At 34.6% G+C, this 23,288-nt stretch overlaps 3 protein-coding genes across 4 annotated transcripts; all 3 read right to left on the minus strand.

Annotated features, from left to right (window-relative positions):
* Positions 1-6,007: 6,007 nt before the first annotated feature.
* Positions 6,008-8,356, minus strand: LOC130739875 (AP2-like ethylene-responsive transcription factor At1g16060). The gene is made up of 8 exons (XM_057592331.1): positions 8,135-8,356; positions 7,875-7,957; positions 7,739-7,747; positions 7,557-7,645; positions 7,412-7,485; positions 7,278-7,328; positions 7,105-7,181; positions 6,008-6,851 (listed from the first exon to the last, which is right to left on the minus strand). The coding sequence occupies exons 1-8, from the start codon at positions 8,347-8,349 to the stop codon at positions 6,250-6,252; spliced, it is 1,200 nt and encodes a 399-aa protein (XP_057448314.1). The 5' UTR covers positions 8,350-8,356; the 3' UTR covers positions 6,008-6,249.
* Positions 8,357-9,977: 1,621 nt separating this feature from the next.
* On the minus strand, positions 9,978-12,948 carry LOC130739874 (pectate lyase-like). The gene is made up of 4 exons (XM_057592330.1): positions 12,590-12,948; positions 11,529-12,183; positions 10,841-11,083; positions 9,978-10,660 (listed from the first exon to the last, which is right to left on the minus strand). Exons 1-4 carry the CDS (start codon positions 12,811-12,813, stop codon positions 10,436-10,438), a joined length of 1,347 nt encoding a protein of 448 aa, XP_057448313.1. The 5' UTR covers positions 12,814-12,948; the 3' UTR covers positions 9,978-10,435.
* A 2,220-nt stretch (positions 12,949-15,168) lies between these two features.
* On the minus strand, positions 15,169-21,719 carry LOC130739873 (alpha-amylase 3, chloroplastic-like). Of its 2 annotated transcripts, none has more exons than XM_057592327.1 (13): positions 21,385-21,719; positions 20,919-21,049; positions 20,698-20,752; positions 20,499-20,621; positions 20,225-20,345; positions 19,745-20,094; positions 18,661-19,355; positions 18,211-18,400; positions 17,878-17,984; positions 16,686-16,935; positions 16,119-16,241; positions 15,838-16,005; positions 15,169-15,613 (listed from the first exon to the last, which is right to left on the minus strand). In XM_057592327.1, the coding sequence occupies exons 1-13, from the start codon at positions 21,649-21,651 to the stop codon at positions 15,455-15,457; spliced, it is 2,739 nt and encodes a 912-aa protein (XP_057448310.1). In that variant the 5' UTR covers positions 21,652-21,719; the 3' UTR covers positions 15,169-15,454. The 2 variants fall into 2 exon arrangements, with proteins under 2 accessions (XP_057448310.1, XP_057448311.1); XM_057592328.1 differs by lacking the exon at positions 21,385-21,719 and adding an exon at positions 21,146-21,346.
* Positions 21,720-23,288: the final 1,569 nt, after the last annotated feature.

The raw sequence follows: 23,288 nt of genomic DNA on the forward strand, positions 1-23,288 counted from the left end.
CGTCAAAACACGACCCCGACTTCATCAATCCAAAACTGTGGCCACAACCAGATCGGAGCCACCGCAACGCTCCATCGTCGCGTCTTCAGCCACCACAGCCAGATCTAAAAATACAGTGGCTTCGCGATTTGGATCTGGAAGAAGAATGGGGGGGGGGGGGTGACGATGTGATATGGGGAAGAGGAGAAGGTCGCGATTTGGGTTGGAGGTGGTTGGGTGAGGTTGCGGCGGCGCTGGAAAGGGAGTACGAGCATTGTGTGTTGCCTGCGCGCAGTGCCTCTGTTGCCCACTTTTTTTCCTCTGTTTTGGTCTATATCAAAAGCTATTGTTCCAAAGGCACAACTATAGTGCAGTCCAATGCTACAATTTTCACAATACCCAAATCTGGTCCAACCTTGTGCTCCGACAACCATGGTTAATGTTAAACAAAATTCCACTGTTACCAACAACAGCACAAGAGGAGTACCTTTTCTCACCGGAACTCCGGAAGTCCAACCAGTACCGGTAGAACAGCGGTGACCTGAGATTCGCCGGGAGGCCATTCCTGTTGTTGATGAGGAAGGATGATGGTGTTGATGATGAAGAAGAAGAAATCTGGGTGGTGAGGATTTTAATTAATTAGAAAAGAGGTTAATTAGTAATAATTAATTAATGTTTTAATTTTTGTCTCTTTAATTTAATGAAAAAAGAAAAAAAAATCCAACAAGGCTCATTAATTGACGTGGCAAGGGCCACGTCAGCTGGCGGAGCTCCGGCGTTGACCTAACCGGCCGGAAGGACCAAAACCAATCATTTTGCCAAAAACCGGGGACCAATCCCCACCTTTACTCCGGCGAGGGACTAAAGCCATATTTATGGCAAAGGTTAGGGACCAAAAACTGGATTAAGCCTTTATTTATTTTTACGAACTAGAAAACTTAGTGTGGTTTGAAACATGGTTCGAGCAATGAGATCAACAATTTAACTGTCTGTTGATTGATACTAAGGTTACCCGGAATTATGCTCCTGGTTTCTACCTCCAGTTTTATATGGAAGCGAATTCCGTTGTTCAACCGGATCATTTTAAATCACATAGTTTATTATGATTTAGAGTCTATGAGCAATTTCAGGATTTAGTTAGAATGAACTAAATTTATTGGTCCAAAAATTGCATTTGAATGTATGTAGCTTTATGTCTTCACTAGGATTTTAGCCCGTATCCGTGCAATGCACGGACGAGCAGTTCTTCAATTTATCATATTTATTCAATCAATTTATTTAACTTTATCTATTTAAATCACATACCAATTTTTTATAACCTTTACTAATCACAACAAAAAATATGGTTTAACCGAAATATAAACATCAACGACAAATTATAAACATTAATATTATAACAAAAGTTGTATTTTCATTTATCTTTGTCAAAATAACTTGAACACAATTGCAATGTTAAAGTTTCTGTTACAAATATACGAAGTCTCGAAGTGAAAATGATGAAAATCTCTTCACAACAGGGTATGGTCAACAATATACATATATTCAGAAAGAAATTCCAGTGTCAAATACACATCAAAAAATACATAAAGTACTAATTTCTTTATTGTACAAACTGACTCAAGCAATTGACTTACTTACACAAGAAAATTGCCCCACGCTAGTCATGTAAACAAATAATGATCAACTAAAAAAATTATTTTAATCTACTTCCAAGTATGATTACCTCTGAAAGCAGTTGATGGTGGGTACATGAAAATCATGATTACTGTTACTTTTGTACTAATTAGTACATTCTATGTATTGATAAGTCAAATAAGTAAATATCTTACCTGGATCCACACAAAAGAAGATATTAGAAAATAAAATCTGATAAATACCTACTTGTCACATGATAGAAGATCTACAAAGAGATAGAGTTGAACCTCTTCTCCATGTTCGACAATTAGTAGCAACAACGACGCTGACGCGAAGCCTAACTGCTGCACAAAGTGGGACGAAAACAAGTTTGTCAATTGTTGAACAGGAAACGAAACAAAGCTCATATCACAAACAATGGAAAGCTGAAAAGAGAAGGAGAGAAAGTGAATCCAAACTAAAAGGAAGAGAATAAGAAAATTAATCTTATTATGATAAATTCACGCCTCTGAGAAAAGAAAAACAAAGATCATAACCTGCCCTAACATTTAACAAAAAATTAAATTTCCTCACTCAACAAAAAATATTGGGCCCCCTAAAGTTTTATAAAATTATTGGCCCAAAGAGCTAATTTCTAGTTAACCAAAAAAGTTTAACATACTTACAAAAAGAAAAAGAAAAATAACATTAATTTCATAAAAAAAACTCTACACAATTAAGACAAATGAAAAAAATCATGTCCAACTCAATCCACATGAAGTAAGTGGACCATCACAACATTCAAGTAAAACAATTATCTTAAGTTTTTTTTTATAAATATCCAAGTTATCAAATAATGTTAAATTGTTAATACATATTTCATCCACAAGTTTCGAACCCTGTACCGTTCACACTTAACCCTTTCGATCCCCTACGTCAAATTAGTCGTACCACTTCGGCTAACATTCGAAGAAAAATCTAACTTTCACTTCATATTGAATTCCAAAGCTAAATAATATCAACTCTAAAATACTATGACATATAATACGAAATATATTGCAATCTTCAAAGTGATCAAAAATATACTCTTAATAGATCTATTTGTAATAATGTTTCATCCACAAGCTTCGAACCCTGTACCGTTCACACTTAACTCTTTCGATCCCATACGTCAAATTAGTCGTACCACTTCGGCTAACATTCGAAGAAAAATCTAACTTTCACTTCATATTGAATTTCAAAGCTAAATAATATCAACTCTAAAATACTATGACATATAATACGAAATATATTCTAATCTTCAAAGTGAATAAAAAATATACTCTTAATAGATCTATTTGTAACAGTGTTTCATCCACAAGCTTCGAACCCTGTAGCATTTACACTTAACTCTTTCGATCCCCTACGTCAAATTAGTCCAACCACTTCGGCTAACATTCAAAGAAAAACCTAACTTTCACTTTATATTGAATTTCAAAGCTAAATAATTTCAACTCTAAAAAACTATGACATATAATAAGAAATATATTACAATCTTCAAAGTGAATCAAAAATATATTCTTAATAGATCTATTTGTAGAAATGTTTCATCCACAAGCTTCGAACTCTGTACCGTTCACACTTAACCCTTTTGATCCCCTATGTCAAATTAGTCCTACCACTTCAGCTAAAGTTCAAAGAAAAAACCAACTTTCACTTCATATTCAATTCCAAAGTTAAATAATATCAACTCTAAAATACCATGACAAATAATAAGAAGTATATACCAATCTTCAAAGTGAATTAAAAATATACTATTAATAAATATACTTGTAACAGTGTAATAATCTAACTTTTCAAAAATATATCAATTTAACATTTTGCTAACACTACTATACCTTTCAACAATTTCACATATCTATATCAAATTTTATAAATATGAATAAGTTAGAGGAAACCTTATCACATAAGATTATTTAAAAAATTGCTCCAACCAATCTCATTTTAAGAGGTTAAATTAAAACAACAGGATTAAATCGAAAATCTACTGAATAAGGTGAATTACGATAATGCTTTCAAAAAGATAACTTCATCCAAAGGAAGAAGAGAAAAACTATAAATGTTAACATATATTTATCTATAACAATCTGGTTAATAAAACTCCACCATAAATGGGTGGCTTAACATATGTGCAACCGTAATATGGACACCTTAATGATTTTTTAAAAAGCTTTTTTGTACGGGGATATTTTAAAAAGCTAATATCATTTTATTTGTGAATTTAAAAAAAATATTGTTTTGGGATTTTTGATTTTGAAATGCATTTTATTTTATTCTAATACTAAGTTGAATATTTTTTGGTTTGTTTAATTTTATAGTTATATATTAATAATTGCTTTAAAAAAATTGATTTTTTTAAAATGCTTTCTTAAAAAACAAAGTTTTATATTGATAAAATAGCAAAACAAAAAAAAGTAAATTGAAAACAATTGCTGGGCCGAGAGGCCCAGTTTTATACATCCAAAATACCAAAACAAAAAGAAACCCAATTTCAAATAAAAACAACACCCAAACCATATTTCCTCACATTTTAACCTAGCCGCCCCTCTCTCTTTCTCTCTGATTCTTCATCTTCTTCTCTCTTCCTCCACATCGGTTTCTTCCTCTCCTCTCCTCTTGTCCCGTCCACCGTTTTCGCCCCCAACCTCCACCAAAGCTTCAATCTGGACCCAACCCTACCCCAGGCAACGATTTTTTCTTCTTCCTCTTTTTTTCCTCTCTCTTCCACTCCCAACCCAACCGCCACCAAAGCCATGATTTCTCCTCCAAATCCGAGTCAAGAAGCACCTAGATCGGAGATTTTTACACCGATTATATTTGATACATGCAAGCTCTGAGCTATCCTAGCAAGATTTTTTTTCACCAAAATCCGAGTCAAGACGCCGGACCGGACATTTTAGCCTCTGAAGATGGATTTTTTTTTTTTATGTAAATATCAATATGCTGTGTAAAAGTTTCCATTTTTAATGTAAAGTTTGATTTTTTGATGTAAAGTTTGAATCTTTATTAATAAAAATTTGTTTTTGTTTCTATTATTATGGTGCTTCTTCCTCCTTTCACCTCTGATTTGCTGATGGGTGTGGAGTTGGTGGTTGTAGCGTATTGTATGAGAGGAAAAGTGAGTGATGGGACTGTGGTTAGTGGCAGTGGTTAGGTGAGGAATTGAATAACCGTTGGATCAGAAATTGAAATCAATGGCCCAGATTGAAAGTTCTCTTATAAATAGTGATTTCATGTCTCTCTTTTAAGACTATCTCCAATGGTTTCAACATTCAACACCCTCAACACTCCACTTTTTCTCTTCCCAACACTCCACATCATCTTCTCTCTCCAATTCAACACTTCATTCAACTTTTACCCACTCCAATGGTTTTTCATTCAACACCCTACCCCACCACTTTTATTTCATATTTTAATTTAATTTTTATATTTTTCTTTTTATGATTTCATAAAATTAAAATTTTCGATAAAAATTAAATTAAATAAACTATTATCGATTTAATTTAATTTAATGTTTTTTTTATTTAAATTAAATTAAATTAACGTAATATTTTTTTAACGTAAATTAAATTAAAACACTTAACAATTAATATTTTTTTAAAAAAATATACACAATAATTTATTTTATTTTATTAACTTTAAATGGAAGAAAAGAAACTAAGCACACAATAAAGATAATAAGATGAATAAGATGATGGAAAACTTGGTTTTTTTTTTTCTGTGTCCAAATCAAACGAACCAAGTCTCTATTTATAGAGAAAAAAAATCATGAATTTTGGTAAAAAAATTATATTTAAATTTTTTTTTTTGAATGAAATAATTGAGTTGGAAAGATTAGGATAAACGAAAATCACCCGGACCAATCAAACGGAGCCACGTGTTGATCTGCAACTCCTCTCTCTCTTCACTGGGTCCCACACGCAGGTTTCAACTATGTTGAAAATTTTCAACACCTCTCTCCTCCTTTCAACTTTCAACACCACATTTCAACACCATTAATCACCCATTTCAACATTCAACATCACACTTTCAACACCATTGTGCATAGTCTAAGATGTAGGAGATAGATTTGTAAAAGTTTATTAATAAAAAATTTAAATGAATTTATTTAGAATAGACGGATAGTGTAAAGTTTTAGAAATAACTAATTATATCTTACTATTTTAATTTGTACATTTTTAAAATTTTCAATTAAATATGATTGATGTGACAAAATGTGAAATTTAATTAGATGTGTGTAGTCTTTTTACACGGATAATTTAAAAGTGAAAATAAGAAATGTAAGTAGGAAGTGAAAACAACCAAATATGCCCATAGTTCTTTAACCTATCGTATATTTTTGGCTACAGAATTTTTTTGGATATTTAGTTATGGATGAGTATTAGATAGATCCATTTCATTTAATTCTAATTTAAACACAATCTAAATAACAGCAGCTAATCAATCAATCACATTTCATTTCATTACATGCTTTCCCATCAAGAGAACTTAACGTGAAGCCTGTTTCTGGCATGATGGATGTTCAAGTTCTGAGTGATTAATCCTATTTATGAACAGTAAATGTTGCAATCTTAGCATTTATTTGACATCAACAAGGTAGAGAAGAAGCTTAAAGCCTCATTCCATAGGGGGAAACATGGTACCATGATACAGTGACAGTGGCATTGTTGTTTCTTCTGGGGACTCCAAGTCAGGTAAGCTGTTTCTGTAGGAAGAACACATGTAAGAGGTCTTACATGCCCTTTTATTATTCAAATTCCCTCCAACCCCATCATTGCCTTGTTGAGTGTTCTTCAATTCAATTTCTTCAGCTTCTTCATTAGTATAATTCAGATTTCTCTGTGACAATTCTCTAAACACTGAGGATTTTAGGAGAAGTCCTAATGCTGTAGAGGAAGGTGATTTGTTGGAAGGACTTAAAGGGGTTGTTACATGTTGGGAAATCTCTTGCTTTTTCTTGTGATCTTCTAATTCAACTCCAGGGAATGGATGGAGGTTGAAATTGGATACCTTAGTTGTTCCTCTAGTTTGGATGAGGTTAGAGGTTGTAAAGGGTTGGGGATTTATACTTGGGGTTTGCTCTTGAGAAGCAGCATTTGAATGAGCACCTGGTCTTAACCATCTAATGTAAGTACTCAAGTCAAAGTTGGTCACTGCATGGATTCCTCTGTATTCAATTGCTGCAATATCATATGCCCTGGCTGCCTCTTCTTGAGTACCTGTACACAATGATAAGATAGTCTGAGCAACTTAAAAAATAAGCTCAAAGTAGCTTATATTCAAGCCATAAGCTATTTACATAAGCTCTCATAAACACTTGCATAAACATTGTTATAAAATAAGCTTCAAAAAGCTCTTCCAAATGGGGTCATAATTTTATTTTGTACATGTGTGTAGACTGAAATGACCAAAGGGATTTATTTTTGTTCATCAAGAGAAACAGGGACATAAGGTTAAGAGGTGAAAACTCACTGTAAGTTCCAAGGTAGAGATACTTGTTGCCAAACACTCTCCCTATCCTTGCTTCCCATCTTCCATTGTGATGGTGCCTGCAGTCAATTTTCAGAACCAAAACCTTAGCATTGAAAATTTCCTTGTTGGTAACAGAATGTTGAGTCTGATATCATTAGTTAGAGATTTTTCACCTTGCTACTCCTCTATACTTTGATACACCTCTAGAAAAACCACTGCTTCTCCTAAAGTACACAAAGAAAGGCATATAAATTAGAAAAAAATAAAATAGTACTACTGCTGTTATCCCTTGAGGAAACAGGATTACCTTCTCAATGAAGCAAGATATTCTTCTTTTGTTACAGTTTGCATTATCTCAATTTCATTCTCATAAACTGATGCCTGTGAAAATATTAGTTAGTAAGTTACCATTACCAAATTAACTTCTTGAATTTTATAGATTAAAGACATACTGGGAAATTGGTGATAGTTGATGTTCCCCAGTACTTGATTGCAGCCAAATCATAAGCTTTAGCTGCAGCTTCTTCATCATTGTAAGCCCCTGATAAAAAATGTGAATCCAAAGATGTCAGTTTCTTTTATATCAAGTTATCTATAGAAGACACTGTTGTAATCAAACACTTGAAGTGCTTACCCAAATATACTGTTTCACACCAGCAAAGCAGCAAATGCAGAGTCATAATACAATGAACAAGTTGTGAGAAATCAAGAAAAGCGGAACAAGAATAAAAGCCAGTGAAAATGAACCAAAGGAAGTGTTCAGCTTCTACCTTGTTTTCCTTTCTTTTTCTGAGTGGGATTCCAGGTCCCTTTATCCCATAGATGGGCTTCATACCTTCCTGTCCACCTATGTCTGATTCACATGCATATATAATTAGCTTCAAATGAAAAAGCCAATGAGGCTTCTCCTCATAATTGATTCTGACTCTAGAATCAATTGTAGAAAGATTTTCAGACATTCAATCACAATAAGATGTTCGTGAAGTTCCCATCTAGAAATATTAATTGGATGGAATCACAATTCACACACCTGCTTACTCCCCTAAACCTTGAGCTTCTCTTCACAGTGGTGGTGGTTAGTTGGTCACCCTGTGGCTGCAGCTCTTGTCCATTGACCCTTAAAGCTGCCACAGTTGAATCTCTTCTCTTCCTTTTCAAAACCTTACTAGTATTAGCTTCACCTTCAATAATGAGCATCCTATGACTTTCTAAACTTGATTCAGATTTTACAGAAGCAAACTCCATTATACACTTGTATTACTCACCATGCAAGCAAGACCAATAAATAGGCAACACTGTAAAGTGCTATCAGCTTCAAGCTTTGTTGTATCTGTATATACTACAAATTTTTTTGTTTCAAGCTTATATTGTACTTTTGTACTTGAAAACTGTGTTCTGGAACAAGGACAATAAAATTGTCGATGTTATCATCACCATGAGGCGAATATAATCTGTCCACACCTCATAAAACCAAGCAAGAGACCGCAGATCACAGCTTATTCTTGATGTACAAACAAAATTATCATGTGCAATGTAAGAGAATATTTTGTGGAGAATTATCCCAATGTTTAGATGAAACCAAAGTCTATAAAAGATTATTATATAATATTTATGATCATAAATAGATGATTAAGAATTAGGATATTATAATCATGTTACTTTATCATTTCAACTTCAGATATCTAATCAACTGGGCATACCAATTTTAGTCTTGTTACCGACTAAGGGATCAAACTTTAATAAGATAATACATGGAAAAAAAATCATGTCACGTGCACTGTTCATGTTATAAATTATTTTATGTTATGCTATTTATTTATTTGCAAGGCATAAATTACTTTATGTTAAGTTGGATAATTTTTTTCTGATACTTATATTAACAAATATTTTCAACAAAGTTGATATACAACTAGTAATACTGAAGCCGTAAATAAAACTAGTACAAATAAAAGTTTAGTCCCACAAGTCAATTTATCATAAAAGATTTAGATCATCAAATAACAGTTCACTCTATCTGCTCAACCAGAAAAGATGGAGTGTACATGGTATATTACATTTACACCCGAATTCCATCCTGTACCCATTTTTAGAGAGATAGAAATAGAAGAGTGTACATGGAATATATGTGTGAGTGATGTGATAGAAAAATAAAATAAAAATAAGAAAAGCAAATGGATGAAAATTGGATGGAATAGACCGTGTGAATGGAACAAAGTTGGATCAAAATATTATCCAGAAAGTGTATGAATACTGAAAAATAACTCCTCACAATCACAAGACATATTTTTTTCGAACAAAAAGTGCAATAAAATGTGTTATTTTTCTTCTTCATAGTTTCTAATAAGTACCCAGTTTCCATCCATTCGCATATTCAATCACATTTTGTTTTTAGGAATGCCAAATTACTAGCTTATTCAGATATGCTTTATGTGAATGGGGGAAGAGAGATGAATAAAGTAAAGTAAATGTGCTTTCACAATTTTATAAATGTTAAAACAATACACTACAAAGTGGGTTTGGCTTCTGAATTTGAGTCAACAATGTCTATTAGCAGTTTATTTTGTCGTGTGGGATAAATAAGTTTGTGTGATTTGTCGTCTGTGCTATAATGTGCATAACAAGTGATTGCCTAGTAGTCTTCTTCCAAAAACAAGTTTTTATCATTTTCCTGCTTGTCAATTTGTATCCACTTTCAATTTCGTCACTAATATTATTGAATAGCAGCAAAGAATTTTTGTTCCTCACGTTTCAAGAACTGTAATTCCTATGAGGGGTAACAAGAAAGCTAGCATTCATACCACTGACAGAGCAATCAATCCCCTTCGTAGCTCAAAATTAAAAATGCCAAAGATACTAGAGTTGTTGAAAGATAATGACAATTAATAACAAAAATGTTATATATTTTGAACCCAATAAACAGGAAAAGCTTCAGCACACATCAAACTAAATGGGTCCTAAAAGAAAATGGAAAACTCCTTGCAATGACATCTTCTAAGACTGGCACACAAACAACTGAAACTAGGTACCAGCTAGGAAAAACATCCTCACATGGACACCATAGATTTCCTAATGTTAACTTTGTAAGATTTATAAAACAGATTTTTTTCATATAATTTCCATTTACTAGGAGGAAGAGGAGATCATGTGTAGCTGGTCACCAATTTTTTTTCTTTCTTTTCCTGTAAAAGTAAGGGAAAACAGACAAGAAAAACTATGACATATTTTCTGAGGACACCATCTTGTTTGCTCTCTCTCTTTTTTATCCCTTTTGCCAAAAGCACTTCTGCATCAATGAGGATTAATTTTACAGGAAAGGCAGTAATTTACAAGGCTAACAAGGCTTTCCAACAGTGCATCGAAGGCTTCCAGCATAACGAGTGAGCCTTCCCACATATGTTCCTGGCTTAGCTTTGATCATGTCTCTCCTTGTGAATGGCCTGTTAGTCAATTCTGGTCCAGCTTGTCTGAAAAATGCGCCGTTCATGTACTCGTCGTTGATTGATCTCCATTGCCACTTGCTCCACTCTGCCTCCAGAGTGTACTCCCTCTTTGTTATCTTCACCAACACCAAAACACACCAAATTAGTCTTCAATTTTGATTAATCATGCCATTTTAATGTGATTCAAGACCACATGCAACTAATAGACTAATCATGCAAAAAATTCAGTTTATTAGCAGGATATTATTAGTGACGAAATACGCGCTTCAGAAATTATATATATAAATGGTATCTACCTCTTTGGCATGAATGTTGTCGGGGGCTATGAATCGGTTGCCTTCACTAATAATGGTAGGATGCATGCTACCACCAATGGCATACATTTCCCAATGAGTGTAGTCATTGTTAACCACATGGACGAAACCCCATCTGCACCTTGGCATCCTCTGGATTAATCTCTTACCAAAATGGTTGAATGCAAGTGTGATTTGCATTATCTTATCACCCTCATAAGCGTCACTAGCACCAAAAAGCATCACCTGCATCACATGTATAAAAACACCAAAATCAAGCAAGGGATTAATTGTTCGTGAATAAAAAATCTAAACAAAGAACAAAATTCGTATAATACAGATATCCGCACAGTGCAGACATCTAACAGACACTCAAAATGAGAAAGGAAAAAAAAATAATTGATGTAATATATGTAAGAGTGATATAAAGATAAAATTGCAACGTGGATCGCGGCAACATCCGCCGCAAATTCTTAACCCTTAAATTTTACATTAAATAATTCATATTGATTAGTAAAAAGTTGAATTGGTCAAATGTATTTAAACACTTGCGATTTTGGTGCCCTAGAGGCTGCAAGGGCTATAGAGGATCCGAAGTCAGAATTTTGATGTGTCATCGAGTCGAGTCAAGTGTTTGGATTGTTTGTATGTTTAAGTATTATTACTCGAAAAGAAATTAACAATTAATTACCTCATTGTGGTCTGTGAAATGGCCGTTGGAGATGGTAATAGCAGTGGATCCCATGATGGCATCAATGAGTCCATCTCTGCAGTTTCTCATGGAAACATGGTCAATCCAAACATTGCTAGAGCCAAAAATGGAAATTCCATCACCATCACTCTGTGTCCTAAAACCATAGTGGTCCTCTGAATCTCTGATAAGTCCACCATTTCCCACTTGACTGTCAAAAATCTTAATCCCATGGACGATCACATTCTTAACATACTGGATCGTAAGACCAGCACCATTAGCAATGACAATATCAGCTCCTCTGCCATCAATGGTCTTGTCACTTGAAATCATGAGCTCCTGGTTGAGCCTGATGGTCATGCTGCGAGCAAAGATGATCCACAAGGGTCCATTTCTTGTAACTGCATACCGAAGGGTACCTGGAATTGGGTTCATCATGTCATTATCTGAGGAATCAGTTACCACGTAGATTGGACCATTCTTTCCACCAATGGTGTTTCTTCCAAATCCCTGCACACAATCTGCAAGCTTCTTGCGGTTGTTTGCCCAATTGGGATCACACCTCCAACACCTATCAATGGGGTTTGTTGCCATGCATCGGCCACCTCCACGTCCCCCTAAATGCCTTCTTCCTGTCTTGCCACCAACTATCAGTCTGTTTATCCAAAAGAAAAAGAACTATGAGGAAAGATAATTTTTTTTAATATATACATAGATAGATGAAGCATGAAGCAGAGGAATACAATTTAAAAGCTTTAGGATGCAGCTTGAAGCTTGGACAATGCACAAATCTTTTGCGAAAACTCATTTTTTGTGTTGAAATTCAACTTTTTATTGCAACAATGGGGTAATGAGCTCTACACCATTTGGTCACAGAGACTCTGATACCATGTCTTGAATCAACTGTACCAAAAGCTTAAAGTTGTATTATGATGATAAATGAATAATTTTAATATTTTATTTCTAATGATATGTGATGAATTCTTCTAATGGAATTGAACATGTTATGGTATGTTATAGGCTTATAGCATGAAAGTGATAATGATTGATAGGAGGCTCACTGGCTAATACTAGAAGTGAGGTTTCTGGTGACTGCATATGGATCAGGAAAATAAGCTTCTTGGTTTGCCTTTGTAGCATTTAATGCTTTGTCCTTCCAATATGTAGTATCAAGCGCCTTCATCTGCCTATCCCAGTAAACCTGGTCCTCTTTGACATTGGCATACAAGGTAGGTATGATGACTACCAAACAGATCACAAGAAGGGAGGTGTACAAATCTGCCATGATGGTTCTTTTCCAATTGTTTTTTTTTTTCCTTTTAAACTTTTGATTATGGCCAAGGTGAAACAACCTCAGCCAAATTATGGAAAGAACCTTTCTGGAATGACAGGGGTAATCAAGGTGGCATTGTATAAAGGAGCACTTGATATGAATATATATATATATGGGAGGGGCTATGTGAAGCATGAAAAGAGAGGAAAACACAGTTCAGAAGCTAAATTTGGGTGGCTTTGGAGAAACATGCGGCTGGCATAATGGTTATCCACTGTCAATGAACAATTTACTTGTATTCTATCAATAGTAGCCTCCATTGTCATGGCCATCAAAGAAAATAGGTTATATTTGTTTTTGGAACTTGCCACAATGCCACCCATATTTTGCTGCCATAACATATTGCAGTTTCCTCCTTGACAGGTAGAAGGTCAAGTTCATAAAAACCATTTCATTTGTTTTGTTTCATACAGAGCACAGAAAGAGAATGAAACTAGCAACCTAATTAGAATTTAGATTTTCTAATAGTCTTGCAATGACATGCTTGACTTGAGCGTGTGTGAAGGTGGTTATGCATGCATCTTAATTATATGTTGAGTTATGATTTATTCACACCTAATTATCTATTCCATCTCAATTCCACTTTGTTTATCTTCTATCTCTTTCTTCTTTTCCGATTTCATCACATCACTCATCTTATAAGTCATTTATCTCTCTTTTCTTCATATTTTCACTAGATGTAAAAGTGTGAATCAAACTTTATTCTACAAGACTACATCTTGATTCATTCACACCTCATGTTTTTTCTGCTCTATTTTCTATTTCTCTCCCATTTTTTATCATATATCTAATCGCATTTCATATTTTTTCTCTTTTTCTTTTCTCTTTTCTACCTATTTCTACCCTTATCTCCCCTCAGCTTCTTTTTCGAGTGTTTACAAGACATTAGCCTTGCAGTTGCAGGTTTAATTCTTCATAATTTTTTTTTTATGTATTGACCTCTGAGCATTTTGTGCAGATATATATTTTTACAGCAATAGTTCTGTTTAATGATAACTCGATTATCGATGGATAATTTGCATAACTTGTTGAATGAACTCAATAAACTGTTTTCTGCCCCAACTTCTTGTCTTTTGCTATTTTAGGAGGATTTGTAACCAGAGATGACCACGTGTATTATGTTTGTGGAGTAAAAAAAAATGACATTCACGCAACTTGTGAGTTTTAGAATTTTATATATATATATATATATATATATATATATATTTTAAGTCACAAATTTAAGACGGTTAAAATTGGCTAAATTTATGTGTCATTCAGGTGTCGCAAATTTTTCAGATATGTGATGAGTTCAACACACAATTGACATATAAGTTTTAGACAATTTTTGATTACCAATAATATGTATTGGGAACTAAAATTCTGAATGAATTTCTTAAAATTGTATTTCCAAAAACTTAAATTATGAATGTAATTTTAAGAAATCAATTGAGTTTAATTCCCGGGATAGCAGTCAAATACATTTCGTGAATTAATTTCTAGCAGTGTTTTTTTTTTAACTTCACACATTATTGACTACTAAAACTCTCATACATCTATGGGCTTGGACGTCAATATTATGTGGGAGTCAAAAATCATTTTCCAACTTTCACCCACATCTTTCGGAATAATAAGAGCAATCATTAGCTACTAGCATGAATAATAATTTTTCAAATCAATATTCAACATATTATTGATTGTTTAAGCCTCAGATCGAGAGTTCAATTGTTATAAACCGTATTCTTAAAAAAAAGACGTTTGATATTTTATCACACTCATATCGCAATTGCGAGAATTATTTAAAAATAAAATATATTCAACATATTTTGGAAGTAGGATATCATTGCGATGCTATCCCACTTCTTTATATCCTAGATTGAATCTAATTAAAGTGTGGGCAACACCCACCAAATGCTGACAAATCAAACTCTACAACACTACATGATCTCCTACGATTTGAAAATACATTTTTTTATAGATTAATTTCCTTCAAACTCCTCAACAAATCATTCTTCAGATGCACTGCCTATAAATCGTATACGGGACTAGATCATTCTCCAAATTTTTTAAAAGTACAAATTGAATGACTAGAATTTAGCTACTTATATGTACACTAACACGTTGCCATCTTTATATGTCTTCAGAGAAAAAATATTCAACATCAGTGCCCGTTTTTGGATAACAGATACAGGGTCCGTTGTCCGTTTGAATATGTGTTCGAGGCCGAAAATACGTGTGTTTTCCTAGAGCTATAAGGAGCATTAGGAAACGCACGTCCAATGTGTGGAAACGCAGACCCAAACATACACACAATCTATCTTTCCAATATCTGAAAACCATGTGCTTTGTATATATAGTATGTATGATACAACTCATTTTCTGACTTTAAGGGATCCACATTTTTCATGTTCCAAATGAGGACCTACATTTGGCTGAAATGCTAACATTAAGCAACAGCTAGCGTGGCACAACTCACTTCAAATTGGAGCCTGCCCTGCCACCATCTGAATACCCCAACCTATTCTTGAATAGAACTTGCTTCTTCAGCAAGGTAAAAGGGGAGGATTTACCAGTGACCATATATATACACACACTTGTAAGGTACTTCATTATATTATAATGCTTCCCAAATCTTATAGTCTCTTCCCCCAATTGCTAAGGACCATCTGTGGGAGCCAGTAGGTGGTTCAAAATGTCCAGGTCCAATCTTCATAGCAATTTTTTCATCAATCATGGCTGCATAAACATCCCTTTCTGCTTTACAAATTTGAACCTTAAGCATGAAAGAGGAAAGGTTAGTGCGCTCCCACACTATCAACCTTAGAACATTACATCAATTTGCCAATGAACATATAAAGAACACATTCACAGTTTGATTAAAGAAATCATGAAAATATTACCATGCATATGGTATCAATTAGTTTCCATATCGAACACCAAGAAAATATTGAGTACATAGTACTGGTTAGTATCAAGGACAAAATTCTGAAAACTTACTGTACTCCTGCAGTGGATCTTGTTCCTCTTCCTGCAAGATACAAGACTTGCTATTTCATTTTTATAATGAGAGAAAATGTGGTCAAAAAACACTGATGGGGTTCCTGGATGAGTAAGAATGTAAGCATATCCTTCCATTTCTTTTCCACTGGGAAATCTCCAATGACCCTGCAAGAGAAAATAATGAATAAACCATTTCTACATTATAGACTCTTTCAAAGAAATTAAACCTAATAAAAATTATAAATTGTATCATGATATTTTTAGAAAGAAGTTCAAACCTGGGTAGAGCCAGTGTCATGATTCTCTATAAAAGTAACAGCACGAGATGGCCACCACCCTACAACACCAGGGGGTTTTCCCTGCTGATCTGACAACCTCCAATATTCACATCTTTCCAGTGCCTATAATGGCAAAGAATTTAACATTCCAAGATTAAAGAACTAAGTATGTTTGAGTTATAGTTGAAATGAAAGTAAAAACACATTTCACATTTAGTTAATCCAAGAGCCAATTTTCATTCAGTAAAAGCAGATTTTGTCCATCAAAAACGATGTTTTTCTGCATTGGAACTTGTGCTAACGGATGAAAACGTTAAAACAGACACACCCTAAATAGACAGGATTGGAAAGCAATCACATCACAGCATGCACATTGTGTTTTCTTATGAAAAAAACTCAAGAAACCTAGTAGTATACTATCTTTACTCCAAAAAAGAAAATGTGGACAAATTCGAACAAAAATATGAAATCGTGATAGCTACAAAGCACACTTGACTTTGTAAGAGGTATATGGAATATTTATATTTGAACAAATGTTGTAAAAAAAATGTACAAGTTAGTGCTTACAGAGTGCAGAATCCCTTTTGTTGTAACATCAAATGCACCAGCTGTACCATTGGTGGCTTTGATCCAGTCAACTATCCTCTGCCTATGAGCATCTTGATTACAATCCATTTCACCATATGTATAACTAAGGGAATCCCAGTATTCTCCGACAGCAAAGTAAGGTTCACTTGCATCCAGGTAGTCCTTTATGTAACCACCCCAAAATCCTCTGACAAAGTCAAGCCTCCATCCATCATACCCAATTTCATTCCTGAAGGTCACAGTGTTAAAAAATATACAATTTTGTAATACTCTATACCACTGATGACATAACTTTTTAAATAAAAATGAACCTAATTCACATAAACATGGTATGAAACTAACAATGGATACAAACAAAGAATCTCAAGAGGCTAATAGGCTACAAGGTAAAAATGATCTAAGATAATTTGGTCTGCACAGCAAAGAATCACTTTCAAAGCATCTTGTCTTTAATGCTCATTCTTAAAAGAAACATTGGATAATACCAATCTGCTTTATTACAAAAAGAAAATTATACATAGGTTGTCCATGTAGGAACAGTAGAAAATCAGCAACATATATGCACAAGTTTAGAAGAAATAGAGAAAATGTTACAAGGGTGTATAAATTGGTGTAGCTTTCAAAGAAAATTGATGACTCTTCTGGAAGCAAAGAACTCGAAGGGACTAAAAAAACTAGGATGCTACTAAACTGTAATGGACTGGCATCCCATGTTACCATGAGATGAGATGTCTGAGACAAAATAATACACCTACAAATGGGTGATGATAAACCAACTCAGCTCTCAAGCATGTTCTAGAATCCTCCGGAGAAAGAAGTTAAAGCTCTACGGTTATACCAATGATGCTAATGCACTAATACAAAATTACAAACTATTCATATGAAACTAGAACATTTGTATTCAGTTACGCCATATTACGGTAGTTGCTAAGTCATGTACAACTAGCAGCCAGAATCAAGTCTGGAAATAAAGCTTCTAACATGAAATTTTACAAAATTCTCAGACGATGGTTTAAGCATCCCTCATATACCAGAATGTCTTAGCTCTCTAACATAGATATCTTTGCATTGGAACCATGACTCCCCAAACAATGTGATTATAATGTAAAAAATCTACACACAAAACGATTTAATAGTAAGCTAAAGAAAAATTGGGTCTCAAAATATCAACCTCAACCAGCATAACCATTCTTTGAGATCCTTTCTCACAAATTCCTGTGAGTGATCAATGTTTGGAGCAGCATGAAAATTATCTCCACTACTGTTGTTACCCCTCCCCTGTATGTTAGGAAGGAAATCCATTATGAGTATCAGATTCATCCAGAAAAATGAAAATATGGTGGCATTAAAACTATCAACAAAACATAATGGAAAGAAAGACTTGGGTTTGAACCCTAAACAGAAAGTACTATGTTATAGAGAAAGTGGAGAATCCTTTTGTTTTAGGACTATTATTAATAGTGTTCAAGATCAAAACACATATCCAAAACCTTTACAAACAAACCTGAAAATGTGGATCATCAGCAACAACTGCACAGTCATCCCAGTTAAGACGACCTCCAAATATGTTCCAAATACCATTCTGATTCTGACAGTGAGCACAGCGGTGATTTAAAACAGCATCTCCTAGAGCTCTAATGCCAACTTGATGAAGTCGTTTCACCAAATCTTTCAGTTCATCAGTGTTCCCATATCTGATATTTATTTTATTAAAAAAAAGTAACTATTCATATAAACAAGTTCCTTTTCATGATGATGTTATGAATGAAAGTTATCCATCCTTTGAGATTATTTTTTTTCTAATGAACTATATAAATCAGCAGAAAGAAGTATGATGCCTTTTCAAGTTAATGAGTGATGATAGTATCTGAAAGCCCAGCATATGCTGTTGAATGTAAGAAATTTTCCTAACACTGGACCTTCTACCTAGGTATAATCAGAGATGATCTAGTACCTGGAATTCAAATTATATAAATCCTTTGGCATGTATCCTTCAGGAGACACAGACTCTGTAGGTGGTGGTAGCCAAACCACAGTAAAACCAAGTGATGCTAGTTCTGAAGCTTTCTCCTTAAGCTCCATGTACCATCTTCCAGTTTTATGAGATTCCCAGTTAAACCCTTGGCATAATATTTCATATCCGGTGCCTGTCCCTGAGCATATTTCTGGATCCAGAGCCAGTGCCTCTGATTCAGATGCAGCTTCAGGTTCCGCAATAGGTGCTTCAGGTTCTGCAATAGTTGCCTCTGAGAAATATGGAATGGAGGTTTTGAAGAAAATATAGGCTTCCGCAGCCAGTCTTTCAATTTCTTGAAGAATGCTTTCTTGTGCTTTTTTGGATTTTGTCTTTCTACTTTTCTCAGAGGAATTGTCTGTCACCAAATTCCTTATTTCATTGATAATTCCATCAGTAAATGAAAAGAAAGAAGTCCCTTGACTTGCCTCTTCAGCCGCTTCCCTCTGCACACCTGATTGATCCTCCCTGTTGCCATCAATAGGCAAGCTACCTGAACTTGAGAGGGGGATATAGAAGTCGTTTCTCATTTGCTTGAACCAAGTCTTTTCATTTTGCTTAAGAACAAAAAGAAACCCTGAAAACTCTTCTCCTAAAGTGATTAGTACTGAAGATCCTTTTCCACTGCCTCTTGGCTACAAAACAGGATGGAAGTAAATATATCATTGAACACATAGAAAGGCAATAACTACTGTACTATGTCTAAGATAAAGAAACTTCAAGTTTTCACCCAACACAGGTTATAATGTCTATATCATAAAACACAAAGAAACGGATCAACTACTCTACTATGTCTATATGAAGTTCTCTTAGCATGACCAAAAGGATGAACTGTAGCTTGAAGACCATTTATTCATTCATAACCTAGATATATTCATCAAAGAGCATAAATTATTTGAAAATATTTTGCAGCAAAGAATGGGGAAGAGGTGTACAGCACCAGGTTGGTAGTAAACATGATAACTCAAATATGAGTTCTGAGACATAAAATAAGAAAAAGGACAGCTTGTACTCCAATCAGTACCTGTAATCGAGTTCTCAAAGCTTTGTCTTTAAATGTTATTGTTTCTGGCGGATAAGGGGCAGGTGGAACTTCCCACTTTCTTGAATCATCCCTGCAAACTCCCCAGTGAAGAACAATATCTCCAGGTAGATCCGTTTCCAAACATAAAAGGTTCTTAACTGCCTCAGACTCAAAGCATTTCTTAATTGAGACACGGATGAAGTTATTAATTGAAACCTCCTTTGTAATAGGAATTTCTACATAGAAACCTTCTGGTTGAGTATTTTCTTGTTTTGGATCTCTGGTTTTGCTGCTACCATCCTGACCTGATTTTGACTTGAGGAACATTTTAGGCATCTGCCCTAAATTCTCTATCATTGAGGAAATAATACAACAAGTCATGGGCTGTGTATCACAATATTATGATTTATTTGACACTCCTAGGCATTAGGAATTGAGTCAAGAAGCAAATAAAGTAGAAAGTGTAATGATTTGAAAAACCTGGCCATAAACTAAAGCCTCTTTTAGTTCCAATCATATTAGTATCTGCCTTAAGGTAGTTGACCAAAGGAACCCTGAAATCTCTTCCTTGGTTTCTATACCAAGCTCCAGATTCCTCATCCTGAATCAACAAGAGAACCCACCCAAATTGGGAAGCAGGCAGAGAGAAATGATAGAAGAGAAAAAGAACAATGTTCACTCAAAAGGTACTTATAATCAATGCCTTATATCTAACTGTCTAAGCATTCTCAATTGCTAATTGTTAAAAATTAACCTTGAGAACAAAATTAATTGCTGAAATTTCATTGTTGGGTTTGAGATCAATCCTGACTTCATGAAATGTATCGCTTTCAGTAGATAACAATGACTTCATCAAGGGTGTCTCTATTGCACAGTCCTGAAATTTTGTACTTCCAACTCAAACTTTCTGCATGGCAATAATGAATATGTGCCAATATGCTACCATTGTCTACCTTAATAGAAACAGATCCAGGGGGTATCATATCATGAGAAGGTTGATCCCATTCCCTGAAGAATCAAGCTTACACCTATTAATATAAAACTATTGGATAATGGGTATTTAACATTTAACATGTGGCTCTTGCAAAAGATATGAATTAAAATAAAATAATGAGGAACCTAAAGATCAAATAGGATGAATATTCAAAGTTCAAACATTTAGTTCAACATGTACCTTCCAACATCATCACCATGGGTAACTCCCCAGTGAAGAATCCATTTTCCAGGTAGATTGCAACTCACTGTAAGCTCCAAGTCTCTCAAATCCTTCCTGTGATCCAGTCTCACAAAAACCTTTCCCTCCACCTGAAAAAAATAAATCCATTCCAATCAACACAAAAACATTTGATTGAGCTGACTCAAAAGTTTCAACCTTTTCATCTCAGAGAAAAAAAAACCAACCTAAAAACAAAAACTTGACACCCAAGCACTCAATAACTAATTGACTCTGAAACTAAACATACCCCTGAAACAAAAAGCAAAACTTTTCCCTTTTGGGTATTGCCCAACACTTTATTAGGAAATCAAACAAGACATATGCATCATATATACATTTATACATGCACAACACACACACACACACACACATATATATATATATATATATATATATAGAGAGAGAGAGAGAGGAAAGTTGAGACCGTTTGGGTTGTGTTGATTGGGAAAGTGTTGGTGAAGAAGGTGTCAGAGCATTGAAGGGGGTCGATGATAGGTGTGTCTGTAAGGGAAGCAGCAAGTGCAGGCATGCGGGGTTGGCGGAAGGTGAAGGAGGCATTGAGATTGAGGTTGAGGTTAGAAGAGGCGCTGATGAGAAAGAAGGGTCTGAATGGGTTCTGTTTGGAAAGGTGAATCGGAGTTTCTCTCCGGCGAAGGTGGAAGAACAGAGGCTCCAGTGCAACGGTTGACATGATCGTTGCTCTTTGCAACCAAACGCAAACAAAAAAACAAGAAAGGATCGCAGGTTGCACAAACTTGGTCGGACCGGTTTTGTAGAACTAGGTAGTATACTTTTATCTTTTATAAGAGGTTGATTCGACTGCTCGAAACGGTTACCGCAAAGTTACATAATAATAACCTTATCGTTGTGCCGAAACTAGTAGCTACTTCTATGAGGACAAATTTAAGAGGACCAAATATGAATTGTTGATCTAAGAATTATTGATACAATGTCATAACCAAAGAGTCCAAGACAATGGTTATGCACTTATGTGAGAATTACCACCCTAGAAAAAATCTCTTATTTGGATTACTTGTAGCCAAATGAGATGAGAGTTCTGAGCTTGAAATCCTTTTAACGTTTAGATATTATTTAATTTTTGGTGTTGTTGTGCGCGCTGCGCGGCGCTGTGCGTTGAGTCTTTCATTTTCTCAAATTTCATCGCTAGCGCTGTTGTGAATCTCAATTACGGCACGAGCTCTTTCATCTTCTTTTCTCCTTCCTACTATCCACTTTGATTTATTTCTCAATTCCATTTGCTTGTAACTTTTTTTTCGAGAATGTCCAGTTTTTGCGAGAATTTGAATTTATTCTTTTATGTGATAGTTAGCACCCTAGAAAAAAAATCTTATTTGAATTTCTTGTAGCCAAATGAGAAGAGTGTTGTGAGCTTGAAATCCCTTTAATGCTATAATATTATCTAATTTTTATATTGGTGTGCGTCGCGGTGCGCTGCTTTGCGTTGAGTCTTTCATTTTCTCAAATTTCGTCGCTAGCGCTCCTATAAAGCTCAATTATGACGCCATTTCTTTCATATTCTTTTCTCCTTCGTACTATCTACTATGATTTATTTCTCAATTCCATTTGCTTGTAACTTTTTTCGAGAATGTCCATTTTTTTGCGAAAATTTGGATCTATTCTTTTATGTGAAAGTTAGCACCCCTAGAAAAAAAATCTCATTTGAATTTCTTGTAGCCAGATTGGAAGAGGGTTGTGAGCTTGAAATCCCTTTAATGCTATAATATTATCTAATTTTGATATTGTTGTGCGTCGCGGTGCGCTGCTGTGCGTTGAGTCTTTCATTTTCTCAAATTTCGTCACCAGCGCTCCTATGAAGCTCAATTACACCACCATTTCTTTCATCTTCTTTTCTCCTTCGTACTATCTACTATGATTTATTTCTCAATTCCATTTGCTTGTAACTTTTTTCGAGAATGTCAATTTTTTTGCGAAAATTTGAATCTCTTCTTTTATGTGAAAGTTAGCACCCTAGAAAGAAAAATCTTATTTGAATTGTTTGTAGCCAAATGAGATGAGAGCTTTGAGCCTGAAATTCCTTTAATGCTATGATATTATATAATTTTGATATTGTTGTGTGTCGCTGTGCGTCGAGTCTTTCATTTTCTCAAATTTCGTCACCAGCGCTGTTGTGAAGCTCAATTACGACACAATTTCTTTCATCTTCTTTTCTCCTTCGTACTATCTACTATGATTTATTTCTCAATTCTATTTACTTGTAACTTTTTTCGAGAATGTCCATTTTTTGCGAAAATTTGAATTTCTTGTTTTAGTTGCGGCTAAACCATTTTAACCTAAGGATGAAAATTG

Source organism: Lotus japonicus, chromosome 2, assembly GCF_012489685.1.
Source record: "Lotus japonicus ecotype B-129 chromosome 2, LjGifu_v1.2".
Taxonomy (NCBI): Eukaryota; Viridiplantae; Streptophyta; class Magnoliopsida; order Fabales; family Fabaceae; genus Lotus; species Lotus japonicus.

Excerpts from the sequence above, each read along its gene's own strand:
- LOC130739875 (XM_057592331.1), bottom strand. The coding sequence starts at position 8,349 with ATGGAGTTTGCTTCTGTAAAATCTGAATCAAGTTTAGAAAGTCATAGG. Across the intron at positions 7,958-8,134 it reads AGGTTTAGGGGAGTAAGCAG|ACATAGGTGGACAGGAAGGT; the intron begins GTGTGTGAATTG and ends CATGTGAATCAG. Across the intron at positions 7,329-7,411 it reads TATCTTGCTTCATTGAGAAG|GAGAAGCAGTGGTTTTTCTA; the intron begins GTAATCCTGTTT and ends TGTGTACTTTAG.
- LOC130739874 (XM_057592330.1), bottom strand. The coding sequence starts at position 12,813 with ATGGCAGATTTGTACACCTCCCTTCTTGTGATCTGTTTGGTAGTCATC. Across the intron at positions 11,084-11,528 it reads ATTTCACAGACCACAATGAG|GTGATGCTTTTTGGTGCTAG; the intron begins GTAATTAATTGT and ends CATGTGATGCAG. Across the intron at positions 10,661-10,840 it reads ACAACATTCATGCCAAAGAG|ATAACAAAGAGGGAGTACAC; the intron begins GTAGATACCATT and ends GTGTTGGTGAAG.
- LOC130739873 (XM_057592327.1), bottom strand. The coding sequence starts at position 21,651 with ATGTCAACCGTTGCACTGGAGCCTCTGTTCTTCCACCTTCGCCGGAGA. Across the intron at positions 17,985-18,210 it reads CTGATGATCCACATTTTCAG|GGGAGGGGTAACAACAGTAG; the intron begins GTTTGTTTGTAA and ends CCTAACATACAG. Across the intron at positions 16,242-16,685 it reads CAAAAGGGATTCTGCACTCT|GCACTGGAAAGATGTGAATA; the intron begins GTAAGCACTAAC and ends TTGCCATTATAG.